Here is a 21,211-nt window from a genome sequence, read left to right as displayed (position 1 = left end):
TTTCCACCTCAAACATATATCCTTGTCATGGATATAGTGCACACATAAGAGAAGGCAGATATCCACAACTGGCAATCATTTCAACCATGACAGCTGAATTCACTTGTACTTATGAGTCAGTCTTCACATATTTGTGGTACCACATGCATAAATACAGCTATTGCTGTTTTTTAATATCCTTGTGCAATTAAGAGAGTCATGCATGAGATATTTAAACCACATCAAACTAACACAACTTGTTTCGGATAAGCACTCAAATGAACACTAGTAGGTCAAAGGCATGCTCATATAATACAGGTTGAAAGGAAACTTGAGTAGCAAGTGAAGAACTTCTCTTTTATAAGTCACATGAGGAGCACGCAAAGAACTGCCGTTCTACTCCATACTTCTGGACTGCATAGTCTTTCTCAAAGCGTGATTTCTTTTTTTTCCCCATGTCCTCTTTTTGAAATGCCAGTTTCATGTTAGTTTGACCTCCTCCCCAAAAGACTTCCTTTTATGGTACCAATCCTTCCTTCTTTCCCCACTTAAACTAGTGTATGAGCTGAGAAGAAAAGCCCTTGGTGCTGTATGTAGGCAAAGCGTGAACGCCCATGCCGGAAGCAGATTCCAGTGGTGACTGTGATGTAGGGCTGCTGATGTTTTACAATGCTTTAGTCAGTCCACATGACAAGACTACTACTTCTTTTGTGGTGGGGAAAAGGAAGTGTGCCAAATAAGATAGAAACCAAAAAACTGATGGGTTTAAAATAGCTTCATCAGGTAATCCTCTCCTCCTCTCAATATTCTTTCATTTTCAAATTGTCAATTTAAGCAACCAGAGCTAAGGAAGGGAAGGATTGTAGCTACAACATAGTTTAGCTATCTTAATACTGTACTACTGCAGCAGTGTTTAACAGCAATTGCAAGATGAACCATAAATGAAACAAGATAACATTTATCAGCCTCAAAGCAAGCCACAAACATGATCAAGGGAGGAATATCCTGTCAGAGCCTGATCTTTCTTGTTCTACCAACTATGGCCATTGAGCAAAGAAAAAAAATGCTTGGGGCCACAGCTGTATGGCTCCTGTCTGTGAAATCAAGTTCCACAGCACTGGGGGTAGGTGGCATGTAGCTATTAGGAGGCTGGATTGTTTAAACAAACACCCAAGCTTTTTAATTTTTACAGATTCAGGAATTTCTTTACTCTGATGTGTGTGACATAACCAGCTTGTACTAGAAATTCTCCTACCACAACACACTATGAGCTGCTCTTCCAGCAGATGGTGCAAGGAAACTGCTGCTTTTTGTCTGACCAAAGAAATTAATTTATTGAGGGGGAAAGTCAGAGGCAGCCTTTCATTGTAAGGTATACAAGGCAAATACAATTGTGGTCTAAATGAGGGAGGAAGCTGATGCATGAATATGACTAAATATACAAGAAACAGAAGAGCACAAGGAGCCAGCTTTGGTTCATGATTTTATGGTGCCAGAGCTGCAGTGCCTCAACTGCATGCTCAGGCTCTAGGCTGCTCCCTTCACAGGGCAAAGCTGGGAGATGAGCAAGGATGCAAGTTAATCATGGTGGCAGAGCTTAGGGTCTCTGTGATAGGTGCCTACAACTGGTTATGAATGGTACTACTGGTTCAATCACCTTCAGTTCAATGTCCTGAGAATCAGTGGAAGAAAATGAAAACTAGTTCTAGCTTCTACAGAGGGAAAGCATTAATGAAGAGCAACAGCTGCACTCAGGATTTTACTTTAAAAACAAAACAAACAAACAGCAAGTACAATGGAGACACCAGTATTTTATTTTCCACTGACAGCAAGACTACAAATATTAACACCTCTTTACTTGACTAAGTTTACTCTTCCATGTGTTGCAGTCCATATAAGTTACCTCTATTCAATGACAGCTTGAAGTATTTTAAGAGGAAAAAAAGGAAGTTTCTGAGGGTGTCAGAGGTGTTTCTGCTTGTTTGGATTTTTTTTATTGCCTACTTATGTTGTGTGCCCCTTTTTAATTTAGAAGTAGTTAGAAAAACACATCTAGCATTTGTGATTGTCACAGAAAACGTTTAACATTCTTTTATGATCACACTTCCACAGTCTATGCCTTTGTCTTGCCATACAAGAAACTAAGGCTATACAGCAGAGGTTTTTAATTTCAGAATTAGGAAAAATTTACACATACAAAATATATTTATTCTAATGAGCATGTCATTATTCAAATTCAAATTCATTACAGCACTTAAAAAGTTACCTAAAAATTAGATATTTTCTTCATTCATCTAATAGCAAACTGAAAGTGAAAGTAAAAGTTAACATCTAAATCAAATTCTAAACAAGCATCTTAACCTAAAAGGCAGTGAAAAGAAAAAGTGATATTGGCTAATTGATTTCTTTATTCTAGTTTAGAGACAAAAATAACTGCAAGATGTAGCATCTTGGATGACAAAACCTTCTGGGTAGATATTTCATTATAGAGCCCTTTGCACACAAAATAAATTGGACCCATTCAGTTCAAGATAGAAACTATTATTGTAGACATTTATACCATCATAAGCCAAAAAAATTCAAGTAAGATTTGACAGTGAAAACTGTCTTGAAAAAACACTGGTTTTTCTTGACCCCATGAAATCAATGTCAAAGCACTGCTCTGATTATAGATAGAAGAGGACAGGCTTAACTTAGTCAGATGGTTTCTCAATATAAACAAAACACTTGTACAATTCTATGAAATATACACCTACTTGTACAGAAAACTTGTAAAACCAGAAAGACCCTTTAGCTTTGTAAAAATCCTTCTTAAAAAGTTGTTTATAATTTGTTTTCCTCAAACAGCCTGAAAAAAGTTTATTTTGAAAACCAACTACTTCAGTATTTAAGTGTCCAAGGCACATTGTAAAATGAAAATTAAAGAAAATTATTATTACCTGATATGTAATAAAGGTCCTTTAAAAGTGGTTAATGCTTTCTTTGCATTTTTTGGTTTGACCTCTGTTTTGTCAGTTTCCTCTGATTTGGAAATTTGTTCTATAGAATTCATCTGAGTAAAAATGATAGTTATAATGATTAACTAAAAACCTGGATTACATGTTACAGAATCATGCAGGTATTTCAAAAAGTATGATGAGGCTTATTTCAACAGTTTACATGTTACAGATCAAATTTTATATATATTCATTCCCTGAAGGTGCTTGAAAAGTCCACTGAATAAAATGATTTTCTATAGAAGTTTTGTAACACATTAAGCATGTATGAAACAAAACTGATTTTTTTTTTCCATGTATTTTCCTGCTGCTCAGGTCAGGTTTTGAAAACTCCAGACACACAAAGTTATAGCACTTCAAACATCTAAGATTACAAAGCACTGGTACTATTCATCCATTGCAAATTAAAATTAAAACAGATGCCCCAATAAAATCACTGTTACCACTGTAACAAGAAACACAGTACCAATTCCACACTTCATTGCATTCCAGGGTAGCTAAACATATCTTCATTGCTCTTAGATGAAACTCTGAAGTACTGCAGAACGTTAAAGAAATAGTGCTGATTGAACTGGTGCTTTCAAAACTGCAGGTACATCTTAGGTTCTGAGGGCTTTCTTCTACAACATTAGGAAAATACATGCAAAACAGGGCAGGTGCTGGGGGAGTACAGAAGACTGAAAAAATTAGTGACATCATGATTCCATTTCAGCTGGCGGAGGATTTTGCTTAGCCTCCTTTTTAGTCCACTTTTAATACAGACAAAAGACATGAAGAGAATTCAGTTCATGCAAGTTTGAAGTATGGGAGTGAAAGGAATACAAAACTTTATATGACATATAGGCTGTATAAAAAGAACCCACATCGCAACTTTTTTTCTAATTATGTAAAAGGGGTAGAAAAAGGTTAGTGTGCAAATACACTGCACTAGTTATATGTTAGGCTTTTGTTCTACATAAACTACCAGAAAAAGTATTACTATAGAACGCAAAAGTGGAAGCACCTACAAGACAGGCACTTACAAACCAAGTTTACCACTCATGTTTCCCTGCACTGAAAAAAAATTGAGTAGCACCTTGTTTACAGTGAATAAAAGTGAAAACGATTATATGCCCTATGGTATGTCAAGAGTAAAAAAGTTTAAAAAATCTAAAATACCTTAAATAGAAAGCAAAGATGCCCAAGCAAATTAAAAGTCAACAAACACTGAGGCTTATTAAGCACCAAAGGCAACTCACATTGGGCAGAAATTCTCCATGTTTCTGTATATGAGAATCATAGCTTGCAAAATGTGCCCCAAGCAAAACAAGCTACTGAGTCTAACCATGCTTATGTAATGCTTCCTTTTGACCTTAAGGTCAGTGAAATTCTTTTTTTTTTTTTTTTTTTTAAAGCTGGCCAAGTTGCACATAACAGCTGGACTACTTAGTGAGCTGCACATTTCAAATTATTCTGACAAACCTGAACCATAAATGTAATTGTATTCTACTCCATTAAATGGAAGTTTTGCAAGTAATACTCCAAAATTAATGATGGTAATAAAGTTGTGAATTTCAATCTTTTTTCTACTGTTTTCAAGAGCAATATCCCCACTTAGTATCGCTGCTTCTTCCTAAATATCACTTCATACGAAGTTGTGTAAAACAGTGTCTTTATTTCTGGATAAACAACACAGGGGAAGATTACGTTGCAAAACATGATTGATGGAGTAGGAATTCAATTTCTCCTGAGAATAAATGAAAACATTTATATGTTGAGATTTTATCAATAATTTAAGAAAACAAATTAACATCCAGTAGTGCATAAATATTTAACTTAATATCTTTTCACATACATACTGATTTAAGCATCAGAGAAAACTAGATCTATTTCAAAATGGACACCACTAGATATCTCAAAAGACTACCTTTGAAAAAAAAAATACAGAAACCTTTTTAATTTTACTGTACAATTCACAATATTCCAAGAGATAGACTAAATACTTGGTGCATATTTTATGCATTCTGGAGCATAAAACTTGTCTTAACAGACCAAGAGTCAAGGTTGAAATCGCTACTAAAATTTTTCAGTTTTCCTGTGTTCTTTTGCTAAATTAGAAGACAGAAAAACGTCTAAAAAAATACAATAAAAAGCCTTTTGTCCAATTTTTTAAGCATCTAGCTAGTCTTGCCTAAATCTTCACTTAGATACCTTTTTCTGGTTAAGGTTTTGTGCTTCATTCAGCTCCCCAGCCTCCTTGGTGTCTGCATCTATCTCTTCTTTACTTTCATGCTCATCTTCACTTGTAATGGGCCCATTTTCACATAAAGGAGTTTGAAAATCATCATCGACCAATGGAGGATAACTGTACTTGAAAGAATCCTGAAAAATAAGGAGATTTTAAAAAGATGAGTTATTTGAGAGGATTAGAAGTGCCGTCTCCAGGGTTTTTTTAAATGGAAATACCGTCATAGTTTCTTGTTTCACATTACTTTTATGTTTCATTTATCCATTTCAAGTTGCACCCCTGCACAGAAAGCTGACACCAATAGTTTCTATTTTATCATCAATAGACAAATCCAATAAAGCCAGTAAACTGTAACTTTTATTTATATTCACAGCAGAACTGCAGGAGCTGGTCTATCAAGGATCAGCATTCAGAGTCTTCCTGCTGAAGTTCTCTTCTTAATTCTCAAAAATGTGGTTTAAAACTTATGACAGCTATTTCTAAAAATATTTCAAAAGTGATGAAAAGCATCAGTTGTTCCTTGTATGTTACTTTCATAATGACCAGTTTTAAAAAAGCAAATAAACTCCAAAACCATAAAACAACCCCAAATAATCCCTTAACATAATGGGTGGACTTTCAGCATATCCTGCAACTTAGACCTCTAGTCTTTGGAATGCCAAATCAATTTAAAGACTATATTTAAGACATCTGAGTAATGCAGCAGCAGAATACTTAAGTTCTCAATAACTCTGCAATAAAAGTTACTTATCCATTGGAAGATCAGTACAAACCAATTTTTGCCAACTAGAAATTCTCTTAACATTCTCCAAATCATTTTAGTACATGTAATGTTAGAGGCAGTGTTTGCATGGGGATCTCTGTTCCTACTGCATTTTCAAGCAGTTTTAAGCATCAAGTAAACTGAAGTAGTTTGTCAGCTTTTCCAATGGAGGAAAATAACACAGCTCTGACTTCTGTGAGGCAGAATGGAGCAATGCCCCTGCTTCCCAAATGATGCCTCCCTCAGCAGGGAGCTACAAAAAGGTGTTTCAAGAGAGCTCTCCATAAGCAAGTACATTTTCTCAAAACAAGAAATAATGTAAGATTTAGAAAGATTAAAAGGGAAAAGTCTTAGATGGACCCATTCAAAGAAACCACAAACAAAACAGCATCTTCCTGCTCATCTATAATCAAGGTCTAAATCTCATCTACTCTTCAGGCTGTAGCAACAAATACCTCTAGGTGAATGAAACAGGTATTCCCCAGCTCAAACAATATCTTATTAAGGGCCTGAAGGACAAGTTTTTAAGTATCAGTCGCTGACTAAATCACTATTAGAAGACTCCAGTCTGCTAGAAATATTACAGTAGTCTTACAGAACACTGACACCCACACTTGACAGAAATATCCAGCTTACCCTTATCCAAACCAACAAAGCCTTGTCACTTCCTTCTGGCACAGGATGAAGGGCATATAACAGTGACCTTAATAGAGGGAAATTAATTTTGCTGCACCCTTTACCTGAGCTTGTAAATCCATGCTGCTTGATAGCTTCAAGAGCTGAACAGAATCTCATCACTGGGACAACTCAAAGTCCCACACTTCATAGTCACAGAGCCTAAGTTTCAGTGGCATGGGTATAACTCCTATCAGTGTGAAAACCTCGGCCAGGTAAACAAGACATTTATTCAATGCCTGATATACCATTCTATAGACTTATGGCTCTTTTTTACAGCAGATCTAGAGAATTCAAAGTACTATTTTTGGCAGTTTCTGTAGAGGTGACTTAATCATAGTAGTGATATTTTCTAAGATTACATGTACCCAGTGTCCATGAAATCATATGCAAGCTTAGACATGTCTTAACTTCAGGCCACTAATCTATATAAGGTACTTCCAAGAAAACCTCCAGGCTACCAATTTAGATATCCAGGTGAAGAGCACAGCAGTTGCACACATTGATCAGTATTGGCACAAGTTGAGAGAATCTTGGTCAATTCATCCTTGTGAAATCCATCCTCTGACAAAGACTGGGCAAAGCAACAAATCAAAATCCAACTGTGTGTACATATCTTGCATAAAAATGTACACAGTACGCACATCAGTTTTGCAGAAAATATTACTGAAGAGACAACAAGTCTCCCTGCTCAGTCAGAAATGTGTATGCCTCAAGCACTGGACTGTTCCAACTGCTAGAAAAGGGCAGAATGTGCAATACAATAGATAGGAAAGTCAGAAAACACTGAGTTAATATACATTTATTACTAAATGAAAAATATTACCAAGTGCCTCTTGAGCACCTAACCCTAATTTTCCAGGCTGGCTAGCATTAGCTAGCTCCTAGATCTGCCTTGGGCAATTTTGACAAGCTCTCCAAAATAAACCTGCTATAAAGAAAGTTACCTCTATGCACTACAGACAAGAAGAACTCAAAGGCACATATGTGGTATGCAGCATGTATGGATCAGCAATATGGTAATAGCCATAGGCAACAGACTGATGAGGACTTGAATGGAACTTAGACCAAATTCATATCCCAAAGTCCTGCAAATCCCAAGTTTCTGTTTTCCATAATTAGTTCTAATGCTTTTGGTACTCTGGAGACACCTTTGCCCACTAGCTGTCTAAAATCAAGCATGTAATATTCCTCCTTTCACAGCTGGCTGACAGTCAATCAAAGGATTTTAAAGCTTTGGAAAGTTTCTGATTCATCATTTGAATGACCCCGAGACAGACTTAAAGCATGCTTAAAGGTACCTTTACTGAGACATTGAAGCTTGGAGGCTTCCAACAGAGACAAAGAGCAGTTCCCTTAGTTAAGCAAAGAAATCACTGACTCCAAGTTCAACATTAATTCTATGGATTTTTTTTGGTTGCTTCCAGAACTAGTCTCTAGCATTCCTCTGGAATAAAAGAACATAAATGCAGTGGAATCCAGGTATCTCCCCAAATTAACCTGCCAAATGATCTGCTCCACTGTTTACATCTGACAAGACCTGGCTCTTGAAAGTTGGATCCTAGTAGGGGACACAGCAAAGGATGCACAGATATGCTGTGCTCTCCACTGGCATGCTTCTTGCAAATATGAAGATCTGTAACTAAACATGTGGAAATCAAAGATGACGGAGAGAGAATTGGAAGGAGACAAAAAAAAAAAAGTCTCTCACAAACAAAACCAAACACTTGAGAAAAAAATGGAAGGAATCAATCTGTCCAAGTCAGATACTGCATTTAAAAAAAAACAGGCCTGACAATACTAATAATGGTGAATTGTACTCTAGCCAGCTGCCTCAAGAGAAGCCAAGGTTAATCACATCAAGAAAAGTTAAATCCTGAGAAAGGGCATTAAGTTGTCTGGTCAGTGAAGAACTCCCTGCTACCAGAGTTGCAAAGATCCTACTGTATACTCTGAAAATATCTTGGGAAGAAAGATTCAGAGCACAATTTTGGATTCATGGTATTTGCTAACAAGTCTTCAAAATTATGACAGTTCAGAGGCTAAAAGCTCAAAACATCCATCAAGTGAAATTCTGTAGTTAGACAAAGCATGTGCTGGTTCAAAATACAGGGCTCTTAATATGCAGAGATAAAGCTGTTTTTCTGAAATTGCCAAAACCTCTGGAGTCCTTGTCAGGAAAGTTTACTACTGTTGCACTACTTTATTTCTGCCAATGCAACTTTTTACTCCAGACAAATGATTTAAATAAGCTGCATCCATGATTCTGAAACTTGTTAATGCTCTCAGACCATGGGCAACACAGAGCCAGCTTGATCAACAATCACTAACCAGCAATGAGACCTTTTAGGCCCAAGGCAGGATTAAACATAACTCTTATGATTGTGTGTTCCATCAGATGCTTCAGGAGGATATTTAGCAAAACCTCAAGTTCTTTCTTTAAAGACATAATGAACTATTAGGTAAGATAGCCTAAAAAGCAGATGGGAGATACTCAGCTTTAATGAGGAAAAAACTTGTCCCTCTATTGCAAGAATAGAACAATACCACAGGAGCCAGGCCCAGAACCACTGCTAAACAACATTTAAGCCACTTCAGACATCATCAGTCCTTCTTCCCTCAATACCCACTCCTACTGTGCAGCAATTTCAGCTTTCTTCCACATGAGTAAGTTCTTATATGAGACTGGGAGCCAGGCCAGCAATTTTCCATGAAGAAAAAGGGTATCTTTCCTTCAAGAGTCACACGCACTTTTTAAAGGCTGCTAATCTCAGTCCAATGAAAATCAAGGCAACATTTTTTTATATTCCCCAAACAAGTTTCTTATGTTCTGGCCACAATAACACTGCCCTGAATTAATATACAAAGGAACATGGTCTCCCCTGCTATGGCTGAAACATAATCCTCCTTTTTCTCCATATTTTAACTGACATTATGTCAAAAGTACTTCAGAAAAGAAAAGGTGGAAAAAGATCAATGAAAAGTAACTCCCTTGCTCTGGGCTTATTCTACTACCAAAACTGGCCTATTAACATTTTAAAGCATAGTTTTTCTGTGAATTTATTTTAAAGATTATGCAATACTGATCTGGAAGCCTAGTGAAAAGTGAAACCTGTTGTGCAAGATGCTTGTGCTGTTCCACTCTTTAGATTGCACTAGAACTGGATTCTAGTTCTGTTAAACTGATGCTGCTTGTAGCACTTTGGAACTCTACTACGCTCTTTGAAAAGATTCTTCTACATCCATGTCTCAAAATGCAGCCCTAGAGACAACAAAGGAAAAATAGCTACAATATAACTGTCCTTAGTGAATCATAGCTTTGGGGCAGGACTAGGACTCTCAGAGGACCAGGACACCTATTTTGTGTTCATAGAACTTGTTTCATAAACAAACACCATCTCTAATTCATCAGGGAGGAAAAAATACAAGGGACAATGACACTCAGATCATTTTTCTTGAAGGTCTGAAAAACTAAGTGGTCTTCAGTGACTTATAAAGGGATGAATGATTCAGAAAAAATTGTTCTGTAGTTAAGAATGTACTTAAGAATGCAGATACCAAATTCTCATGAAGTGAACCTATTTTATATTATCGTGATTTTGAAATTATCATTGGCAAAGCAATTTCAAGAAATCTCCCATCTGTGAAGAGCCAACCCTCAACCCTACATATGGAATTTATATAGGTGTCTCAATCTATCACAACATGAATGTGAAATTTCATACTTACAGTTCCACCCATGTGAGGTGGCAGATACTCTCCACTGATGTATTCCTGCACATCACTCTTATTTGTGAACTTCAACATGCTTATTGCATCTGGGCCAAGCCAACTCTTCACGATTTTAAAAGCAGCTTTTAAAAAACAAAACACCAGGTATACATGAGTTACCAGAAGTTTTTTTTTATTTTGCTTTTGTAGGTTTTTTTCAGTGTATTGGTAAAACTTACATAGCACAAGTGAGTTACATCCCTCAAGATATTGCAGAACCTGCTCTGAAGTATCTAATTAGAATGAGCAATGCAAGGGAAAAAGGTATTTACAGAGAAAATGGAAAGAGTATCTTTGATTTAATAACTGACAACTGTTATCTTGGAATTTAGCCCTTGAAGTATTGAGGGGGTAAAACCAATTATGCTTCCAAATCTGAGTGAGAGATGTTGGGAAAGATACATATGCACTCTTCCTTGCTGAAATGTTTTGCTGATTTAAAGGATATTTGTTTAGATCTATGAAGCATTTACAAAGACCACTGTTATTTCAGTGATAAGAAAACATGAATATGCAGGAAAATATAAAGCCAACATAAAAATATGTATTCATATGGCAACAATAGAAGAACAGCATTTTTATTCTGTACATTAAAGTTACAGATAAATTATTGAACTACCCATATCAGAACAAATGTAACCACATCAGCATCCAGTGTCAGGCATCTATCTTAAACTGTGTTTTCTAGTTTTGGGCTGGTTAAAAAGTCACCATCGCTGCTAATGATAGGATTCCTGAAAGGATTCCAGATAGAAGCATTCAAGGAATAGACTACTTATCAAGGTCTCCTAACCTTTGAACACAACAGGATGAATACAGACTTCATGTACGGTATAATCCAAAATATAATAATAGAAATAAAAATAAATAGTATGCAACCTTTAAAGTGGCATATTTAAAGATGCATGTTTAACAAACTCCATTATTCATCTGTATCTACACAGACTAGAAAATTGCTTCTTTTTTGACCGCTAAATTTTAAAAGTTATCACAACCCAAAAAAAGAAAGAAAACAAACAAACCAAAAAAAAAAACCAAAAACAAAACAAAACAAACAACCCAAACAACTTACCATTCATTATCCATGGCATTTCAAATATTACTATCTTTGCTGAAAAGAAAACAAAAATCTGAATACCAAGTGCTAGGTATTTCTCCATTTAAGAGCAAGTACAGCAATAACATTCATGTATTAAGTAAATATTCACTTTTACAAACTTCCACGTTCACCTCCCTGTAAAAGCAATTTTGTACAAACTTATTGCTATTTAGAAACACTAGCTGCTTGCTCGGAAAACAAGTAATAAAATTCCAAGTTATACATTGTTTATGTACTTCCTGGGATATTACTTTTCTGATATATTGTTACTAATAACTCATCTCACAAATAAAGCAAAGAAAGGCAAGATCTCAACCTGATCAAGTAAAACAGCTACTGAACAGAAGAAAGTTTAACAAGTATATTCAGCATCCCCTACTTCACAAAGAAACAAATAACAGTAAGTCTTTGTATACCTATTTTCCCAAATATTCTTCATTTAACCATAGGAGTTTGAAAATACTTAAGTGTCCCAATTTTTTTCTCCCCGAATGTCAAAGTAAAAAAAAAAAAAACACACAAAAAACCAATGGTGCACTTGCCTTTAAGTTTGATATTTGATCAAAGCTTTGAACTTTGATCAGCAAGCCCAAAACTAATATTCAGAGTTTAAGCAGTTGCTGTATGGAATCTCAACATTCACAGACATTTTCACCTAAAATCTACAACATATTTAAGATGAGCTAGCATAAACTATGCAGTATTTGCCTATGCATAAAAAATTAGCAGGCAAGTATGCAGGGTTTTTTAAGTGTGCACACAAAAATGTCTTTTCAGAATAAATAATTTTCAGAATAAACCGTTTTCATTTTCAGAATAAACCATTGCTCCCCAAAAATTTTTAGAGCCTTTCATTCTTTGACCCCTGAAGACTCCTAAAGGATACAAACTGTCATGAAAGTTTGTAAAGCTTCTACCCAAGTAACAAGTAGCAAAGGAAAACAGATCAAGTCCTTTCCATGATACGCTTATAATAGTTCTTGCTATGTATAAACACAGTAAGAACTATTACTTAGTAATAGTAATAAACATTATTACTCCACAAAAAGACAGCTGATTTTTGATGAAAGTAAACTTTATTCACAAAACAAAGTTGTACTGATTAAAGGACAAGAATATCTTAACTCAGTAACATTGACATGTTTTGTGAAGTTACCCCAGAAAACACATGAATAAAACCCCTTTATCTTCCCCATCTCCTATCATATTATGAAATACTCGTTTCACAAGTCTACAATGCTTAATATTTAATATGCAATACTTACTGAGGAAGTTTGGGTAATAATCTGTAAAGCAGTTGACAATAAACCGAACAAAATCCAAGTCCTAAATAAATAAATAAAAAACCACAGCATAAATGCAAAGCAAGCCAAAACATTAAAAAATACAGGCATAGTTAAGGCATTGAATGAAAAGCACAAGATACATATATTGTACTCAACTATGTTCAAATTTTACATATGCAGCAAATATCCCCAAAACACAATGCAAGGCTTTTTCCTCCATTAAACTACTGCAGGATTGTGGTCACACTTCCCCTTATAATCTAAGAAAGAAGTCAACAGACCTCTGATCAGTGCAATTACTAAGATATCCAAACTACTGCAGAGTATCAACAGGATTTAAGATGTGCAGGAAAAATAGAGGAAAAATAAACCTTTAGCACTAGAGAAGCTCGACAGATGAAAGAGTATTCAACACACTGAAATTTCCCTTCAATAATTATCCTACATACTGTTCAATATACTACTGCACTCAAGTGTTTTATTTCCAAAGGGAAAAAAAAAATAGGTTTTCCTTTGAAGAGAACTGCTGGGTTTAGTATTAGCAGGTGGCATGCAGAGAAACAGTGGGTAGAGACACCACTCAAAAGAGCTGCTTCTGTAACACCCATTCTCAGGATGCCTCTATCCAATGAGCAACTGTGCAGAAATAGCTCAGTCAGTCTTTGCAAAATCCAGGTATAATAGATCTGGCTAAGCAGTAAAGGGCAAGGAAGGCTTTTCACAAAACAGGAATAGAAATAAAGTAAGAGGTACTTACCATAGTAAGGTACTGAGGTGGGAAGCCTGCTGTGAGTACTTTCCCCAGGCCTTGTAACAGAAGTGACCACTACTACTACTACTTTTAGAAATAGAGCATTTCTGGCTGAGGATCTATCATAACAGTAAGAATGGGGAAGGGGCTCCAGGAGTGATGTAAACACACAACAAAACATTTGTGGACAGAGTGAAAAACCTCCCCCCCAAAAAACATTGTGTAAGACGACTACCCACAACCAGAAAGCTTTTTAAGTGGCTTCAGCAACTAGAAACTAACTGAAAGCTTGACATCTTTACAGGCAGAAAGGGGCCTCTAATAGAAGCATTTATCTCAAATGTCTGCTTCTTGTACCAAATGCAGTATCTTTCATTTAACAGCACAAACACAGTGATAGATTAGAACTACTAGAATCTCCATTAACCAGGATGCTGCTCTCTATTCTGCTGCCTATCCAAAAGCAGCACTATCAGATAGCAGAAAGACAGAGCCATTATTTTGATGAAAGTCTGGAATTAGAAGTGCAGATTTCACAGACCATTCAATAACTGCACCTATTCCAGTTACCTGAACTGGTGCAACAAGCCATGATCTATCAGAATTATGTCCTGCATACCGGTGGTAAAAGCGATACAGTAGATTTCCCCAGAAACAGAACAAACAAATGAGGCATGCTCTGGAAAACAACCCAGAGATCCAAGTTCTTTTTCTTTTACGAGAGATTTATCAATTACTCCACATGGCTACAAACAGCCATTAAAAAAATCTTCCTGTTCTGTGAGAAACATACAGCAAGACTGTACAATGGGACAGTTACAGACACCACTTGCTGTGATTTTGTCTCTGGGAGTCTCAAAGACATGGGAAAAAAGCTGCTTCAGGATATAACCCATAAAACCCAAATCAAATTAGTCTTTCACATCAAGGAAATTTATCAAAATCCTTTACTCCTGTTATATAAAACTGTGGTTCCAGTACTATCTTTAGTAGCATGAACAGCAGATCTCACTGTACAGGTAAGAGCACCAACCTTACAAAACAGAATCACACCAAATTTATTTGTCAAATTACCTCCTCATAAGCTGGTGGCCCTGCACTGCATAGCTGCAAGGTCCCAATGCAACATTAATCATCTTGTCTATGCTAGATATAAACAAGATTTTGGAGTTGGGTTTGGGGGTGGGTTTTTTTGCTTACATAAATTCTTGCCATACCACCACCACCAGACGAAAAAAGCACAAAGATACAAGTTTCAGCCATTCCTGTAATAACAGGACTGCATGGCACTCAGTAAGAAAAGTGTGATTATTCTATAGAAATACATTTTGTTTTTTAACCTATAGACAACCTGTGAGATTTTTAGTTATTAGATTAAATCAATAAATATACACTGATTGGCAAGATCTCAACCTGGCAATCTAAACCAGCTCATCCATCAAACTAAAAGCAAGTTTCCAGCATGTTGCAGAAGTCAAAGTTTAATATGTAACAAAAGATTTTGGTAACTGCTCATGCCATGGGAAAAAACTCTACCGTATCACTGATCTCAATGACTGTTATTTATGTGTCAAGGACTGTACAGTGACACCCTTTTTTTTCTGGGAACACAGGTTAAATAATTCCAAAAGCAATTAAGACAAGACAGTAAAAATACTTACTATCTGACTGATTCCAGTTTCAGCCATGTCAAATACCACCGTCAAGGGCTTTCCGTGATCTCTCTTGGCATAATGTTCTAACCAAAAAGCAACCAGTTTCTTTTTGTCAAGTTGCTGCTTAGGATCTCTTGTATGATGTTTCACTTTGAACCAAACTTGGAAAAAAACACAGACAAAAGTCAAAACAATGATCCAAGCTAACAAAAAACATCATGAAAATAACTATAGAGGATACATTAAAATACCTCTGAGTTTTTATTTTACATTTGGCCTGATTCTGTATCCACTGAACAGCCAGAAAAACAACAGCACACCTCTTCACATACAGTAAAAAAAGTGTATTAGAAAAGTTGGGTAACTTTTTAAAAATTGAAAATCCAAAGAATTACACTCCAGAAGAAACATTAAAATGAAAAGTCACTTCTTGTGTACTTAAGGACTACTCACCTAGATTACCATTTCATAATTTAAATCACTGGTCTTCAGATAATATTATGTATAGCACATATTCTAAATACTGCTGTAAAATTGTTTCCTTTTCTGTTTACATTTCTTACAGCACTGCAGTTGATGTATTTTGAAAATCTATTTATACAAACATTAAGAATTAGATAAAAAGCAACAGATCTTTGTAAAATAGAATGAAAAATTCCCGGAAGTGACCAACATTGTATTAATGAAAGGCTAGTATATATTCTTCTGCAATTAAAAAAATTGGGTCATACAGAGACACATTTTTCCATTAAAAAAACCCAAAAACCCACAGGCACAATTCAAAATAAAAGACTTTATGAAAATGTCTGAAACCAAGTTACTAATTATACAGTAAGTGAGAAAAGAAATATTCAGGGCAGTAATGTGAAGAGTAGCTTTCATTTTCACTACCTTTACAGTATCAAAGTTAGACAAGCCTGAACATAACTTTAGATACGCTCAATATTCTTCTCTCTGAAACTTCAAAAGTTGAAGTAAAAACAGTATTTCTTCTCCATGTCTTTTACTTCCACTTGCAAAACTAAAGTAAAAAGTGATTTGTTTCATGTAAAGAAACAAATGTTTTTACATATAGCATGTTAGCTGGACTGTATTTCAAGATTAAGAAAGCCCTATTGAAACACAGAACACACATTAAACTATGATATTCTTGTTTAAGAGAGTGATCCCATCACCAAGCCTGTCTGAGAGTCAGGCCCATGGTGTGATTCTGAAGCTGCCCTGTGCAGGGTCAGGAGTTGCTGGACTACATCATCCTGCTGGCTCCCTTACAATTCAGTGCATTCTATGATAAATTAAAAACTTTATTACCCAATTACTTTTTAAGTAAGAACAGTAGCTCATCTATACCTCTGTCTGTTCTTAAAATGCTGATTTTTCAAGATGATAAAATGCTGGAAACAAAATAATGATCAAAGACTGAAAATAGTTTATTCTGTATTACTTACATAACTTATAGCCCTCTTTATCATATCCATGCAGAAAGAGAGCACCAATTTCAAATAACCATTTTGGAAGGACAGATTCTGACAAGTCTGCAAAACCAAATGAAATATTATTTCAGTAATCATATTAATAATCACAACTTACAGAAGTCACTAAAAATGCAAAAGTCTAGCAAAAAAAAAACCAACAACCCAAAAACATCCTCATAAGCCACTTTCCACGGTGTATATTAAACTCATGCAAATACTGAGATAATTTCAAATCTTTACTATCTTCTTCCCATGCTATACAGTAGGGTCTATTTATGAACTACGAATATTCGAAAAACATCTACATAAGAAAATGCTGCAAATGTTTATTTTTTCATATTTGAAGCCTCCCAGCATGCTCCATTATTTAATTCAGTGTGAAGTCCTGTAGATAGAGTTCACCTTCAAAATATTTTCACAGCACAAAAATGAGATCTCTTTTATTTGATGTACCAGACAAGTGTTATTACAATGAACAAGAGAGCCCTGTTTGTTGTGGGATTTTTTGTTATTAGCCTTTTTTTTTGGGATTCCATGATGCAAAGAGACAAAACAACAAATAGCTGCCTGCCTGCCTTCCTTCCTCTAAAACACCCTTTCAATAGACATACGTAACAACAACAAAACTGACACTACTGGTCAACATAAAAAGCAATACTTTTTCTCTTTTTTTCCTGCTTTGAAACTTTTTCCTCAGCTTTCTGTGTTCTTGCAAACCTTTAAGAAGTTCTTAATGAAACTGTGTATAGAGGTCAGTGGTAGTTCAACAGGAAAGCAACACACACCTTCAAAATCATTGTATAACATAGCTTACCATTAACTGTGTATTCTTTCCTCCACTGAAAGCTTTCATCAATCATCTTTAAAGTATCGTCCACAACATCATGACGCCAAATCAAGTAGTTTTCAACCCATTTATCATCTTGCTGAAGTCTTTCCACATCTCTAGAATCATATTTATCTGATTTATCTACAAAATAAATAAGTTAGTGTCTATAGCATTTGCTACAAAAACGTGAAGAGAACTGTCAAGTGGATGTCTATAAGCATCTACCTGGTACATAGGATTTCTCCTGCAGTTTCAAATTTAAGGAAACAAAGCACAGCATGATAAATTAATGTAAACCATCCTTCTGCTGCAATGATGTTTAGGGACACTACAAGATTACCCTCACTAGAAAAATCCTTATGCAAAGGAAAAAACGAGGTGCATTTGGGACTGGTGTAACTTTCCTAAAACCAGTCTTCTGTAATTAACATGAATTAGTATATAGTATTAGAATCTGTGTACTGATGAATATATACATTAAACATCACAAGTACATGCTTAAGTTCTCGAACTTATAGGAATTGGCATGTTAGACCATAAAATGACTGACATATGAAATTCATGGGTTTGGCATGCACTACACATAATCACATTAAACAAAATTGTTTGCTAAAAAAAAAAAATACAAGTTTACGCTTGTTATACTTGTTATAAATTGTTACCCTACTCAATAAAAACTACATGCAACTCTAGAGTAGCACAAAAGCCCCCAAGGCTTCTTGTACTTTCTTGTATCCCATTAGCAACATGATAACAGGCTTACATGCTTTTAGAAGTACTTCAGATGAAACAAGACTTGCTGCTGCTCTGGGTTTTTTTTTTTATTTTGAAACAGGAAAGTGAAACAAATGCTAAATCGACCTACTTCTACTGCAGATATGCTTAAACAAAAGCTCAGTTTTTAGATCAGTGATCTTCTATCTGAACAACTAGTAAAAATAGAATGTAAATCAAGAACAGAAACAAGCTTCTGAAAGCCACAGACACTGATACACATCTCTGCTAACTACTAAAAGAACATAAGCACTTAAGTTATTCACCTAAATTCATGATTACCATAGAAAAATTAAGACTGTTAATAAAAGATATTTAATTTTCACATACTGGAAAAACTATTCCTCTATCAATAGCAATAAACTGCTTTCAGAGCCATTTATAACTATCTAGAAGTGTGATAGGATGGCTTGGGAATGTTTATTTCAGACAGACAACTCTGAGGAAGGAGTTATGAAAAAGACACTATAAATTCTGCTAATATTTGTTGTTTTACTGGCCTACATGCAAAAATATTATCTGTTTTACTCATCTTTCAATTTATACTGTTTCCTGCTATAAATTAGTCAATGCAACTGTAAGAATATATCAATTTAAATGTGTCCATTCACTAAATTATAGCTGCGCTCCCCAAAGCATCTCTTCTCATCTGACTGCTTCTCACATACAACATCTACCATCTTCCCTTCTTCATTAGGCCTCAAATTTCTCCTTCCTTTGATCTCATTCCACTACTTTACTTTGTTCCTTAGATAACCCTAGAATTTAATCTCACTTTCCTTAATCTTAGTTCCCTGCCTTTTCCTCTGCCCAAAAGCCTCTAATCCACTAAAATCTTTTTAACTACTGCAGTTCCTTTTCTCATAATTTCCATACTTGCACCAGACAGCTGATTTCCTACATTCTGACTAAGCCCAGTGAAGTGACCACTCAGCACCAGACTGAAATGTTAAACTTCTCTCTGGCTCTAGAGGAACCACAGATGAACTGCAAAAAATCCTGGTATGTGGAATTTTGTAGCCTCAACTGCTCATCTGAAATTTGTAGTTCCCTGAATGATTTAGGAAGTTTTATCTGAGAAAAGCTAACAAGACTTAGTTTCAAGTTAACTACTTCACCTTGGTTTAATAACCTCTAACACACGCTGGCTTCCAGCTAGGAGTGGCTGCAGTTAATCAATCAGCCAAGTGCTTTGCTGAGATCAGTCCCATGTGTATCTTATATAAATAAGGGATTAGGGCACTGTGTCATTAAAGACAAAACCCACCACCAGGTAAAAACTAACAAGACAACGTTTCACACTTTGGGAGGCTCCCTTTGCCTTCAGTATCATTTTGAGAGCACAGCTTTCAAAATGAGAGAATTGTGCACCTTGTATCAAACTGCAATTTAAAACCACTGATGTACCATTACATGGAGGAAACCTTAGAACACATTTCTCAGCCACTAACAAGTTTTCCCAAACTCTGAACTTACGAGAATATTTTTAAAAACACAGACATTTAACTTTGTGAGTATTTTAAGAAAGTGAAACAGAGAAAATGTTTAATCCAAACTTCCAACATCAATGGAAAGGAAGCTGCATTCAGAGATAAGGATAGTTGAAAAAGCATCTTTTCCTCTCTCCTGTAACTGAGTTCTCAACAAGACCCCTGCAATCTGAATTTACATATATGCTACAATACATCATAAAGCCAAGGGAAACAACTAGTCAAGTTCTGCATCCACAAACACTTGCAGAATGTCAGTACTTGAATCAGGTTAGCTAAAGATCGACAGAACAGGACTGAATTCTGAATGCTGTATGACTTACCTGATTGATTCAATTCTTGCTATAAAATAAGTAAAATTTACAATGAGAATGTGAATCCAAAAAAAAAAAAAGGTGTTTTATGTCACACACAAAAAGCAGAGTGATATAAAATTGATGGAGTCCTTCCAAGAACCCAGTGATTGAAAATATGTCAGTTCAGAGGAGGAATTCCTCTTCAAATCTGTACATGCCATGTAATTCCACAGACATCTGGAAACTTGTTTTCAAAACACGCTTTTAAAAAATCAGAATGTTTCTAATCTTAAATCACTTATGGAACACTTGAGTGCAGCTACTGTATTAGAAACTTCTGGAGTTAGATGAGAATTAGTTGAAAGAAAATAAAACCTTTGGGATTCTCAATACAATTTGAATACATCTTGCACAACAATTAAGAGGCCAAAAAAGACAGTATTTGCAGGGCCCATATGGATATTCAGGTGGAACTATAAACTGAAGTAACTTGCCTCAGACAATCTCCAAGCCTACCCATTTAGATACCTGTAACCATATATACTGATGCTTTTCTCAAAGGAAAATTAGGTGCTTGTTTCTTCACACTTGCAGGACTGCCACTAGGACACTGAGACACTCAGTGTAGTCACCCTCAGCTCAGGAAGAGAGACATCTCTGTCATTAAGTCCATCAGGAACAGAATTTTGCAAGGTATTTGGAACACCATCACTCACCCCAAAGGTAACAAGGAACGGCACTACCAGCTATCTCTGTTCAGAAAGAGCTGCTGAAAACCATGTGTGCAGCAGCAGTGCCAGACTTTTGTGTAACATTTCACAGTCCAGAGGCTTGGAAACCTGGTTGCTTCCTCAGTCCAAGACACTCAAACCTTTCTGTACCACAGAATAGTTCCACAGCCTATGGAAGAGGCAAAACTGGGATGCTGCAATACTTTTCCATTGACCCAGGAAACTGTAGAAACTAAGCAAGACTCAGATCCAAAAAAGCAAGAAAAAGCATAATCTGCCAAAATATAAATTACACATAAGGGAGTGACAGTAGTAGCAAGGAGATGTGGCCATTATTAGCCCTCTTTATTCCTTTAGCAGAAAATTCTTCAAGAAAAATTGAGTGAGCAAAACTGACCAGGTATTTAACCTTGT

At 35.8% G+C, this 21,211-nt stretch overlaps 1 protein-coding gene across 2 annotated transcripts in view; it reads right to left on the bottom strand.

The window, feature by feature from the left end:
- Positions 1 to 21,211, bottom strand: part of MOSPD2 (motile sperm domain containing 2) — a 32,708-nt gene that overhangs the window by 5,813 nt on the left and 5,684 nt on the right. For both annotated transcript variants that reach the window (XM_066176856.1, XM_066176857.1), the window contains exons 3-10: positions 17,492 to 17,647; positions 16,651 to 16,737; positions 15,209 to 15,363; positions 12,776 to 12,836; positions 11,484 to 11,522; positions 10,370 to 10,494; positions 5,166 to 5,336; positions 2,919 to 3,031 (exon numbers count right to left, since the gene is read on the bottom strand). In XM_066176856.1, the coding sequence (XP_066032953.1) occupies positions 2,919 to 3,031; positions 5,166 to 5,336; positions 10,370 to 10,494; positions 11,484 to 11,522; positions 12,776 to 12,836; positions 15,209 to 15,363; positions 16,651 to 16,737; positions 17,492 to 17,647 (907 nt within the window). The remainder of the gene's footprint in view (positions 1 to 2,918; positions 3,032 to 5,165; positions 5,337 to 10,369; positions 10,495 to 11,483; positions 11,523 to 12,775; positions 12,837 to 15,208; positions 15,364 to 16,650; positions 16,738 to 17,491; positions 17,648 to 21,211) is intronic.

This window comes from Chamaea fasciata, unplaced genomic scaffold (genome assembly GCF_029207755.1).
Source record: "Chamaea fasciata isolate MVZ Bird 193981 ecotype frontalis unplaced genomic scaffold, bChaFas1.0.hap1 SCAF_2, whole genome shotgun sequence".
Classification (NCBI taxonomy): domain Eukaryota; kingdom Metazoa; phylum Chordata; class Aves; order Passeriformes; family Sylviidae; genus Chamaea; species Chamaea fasciata.
Note: the sequence above shows the minus strand (reverse complement) of the source record. Positions and strands in the feature narration are given on the sequence as shown.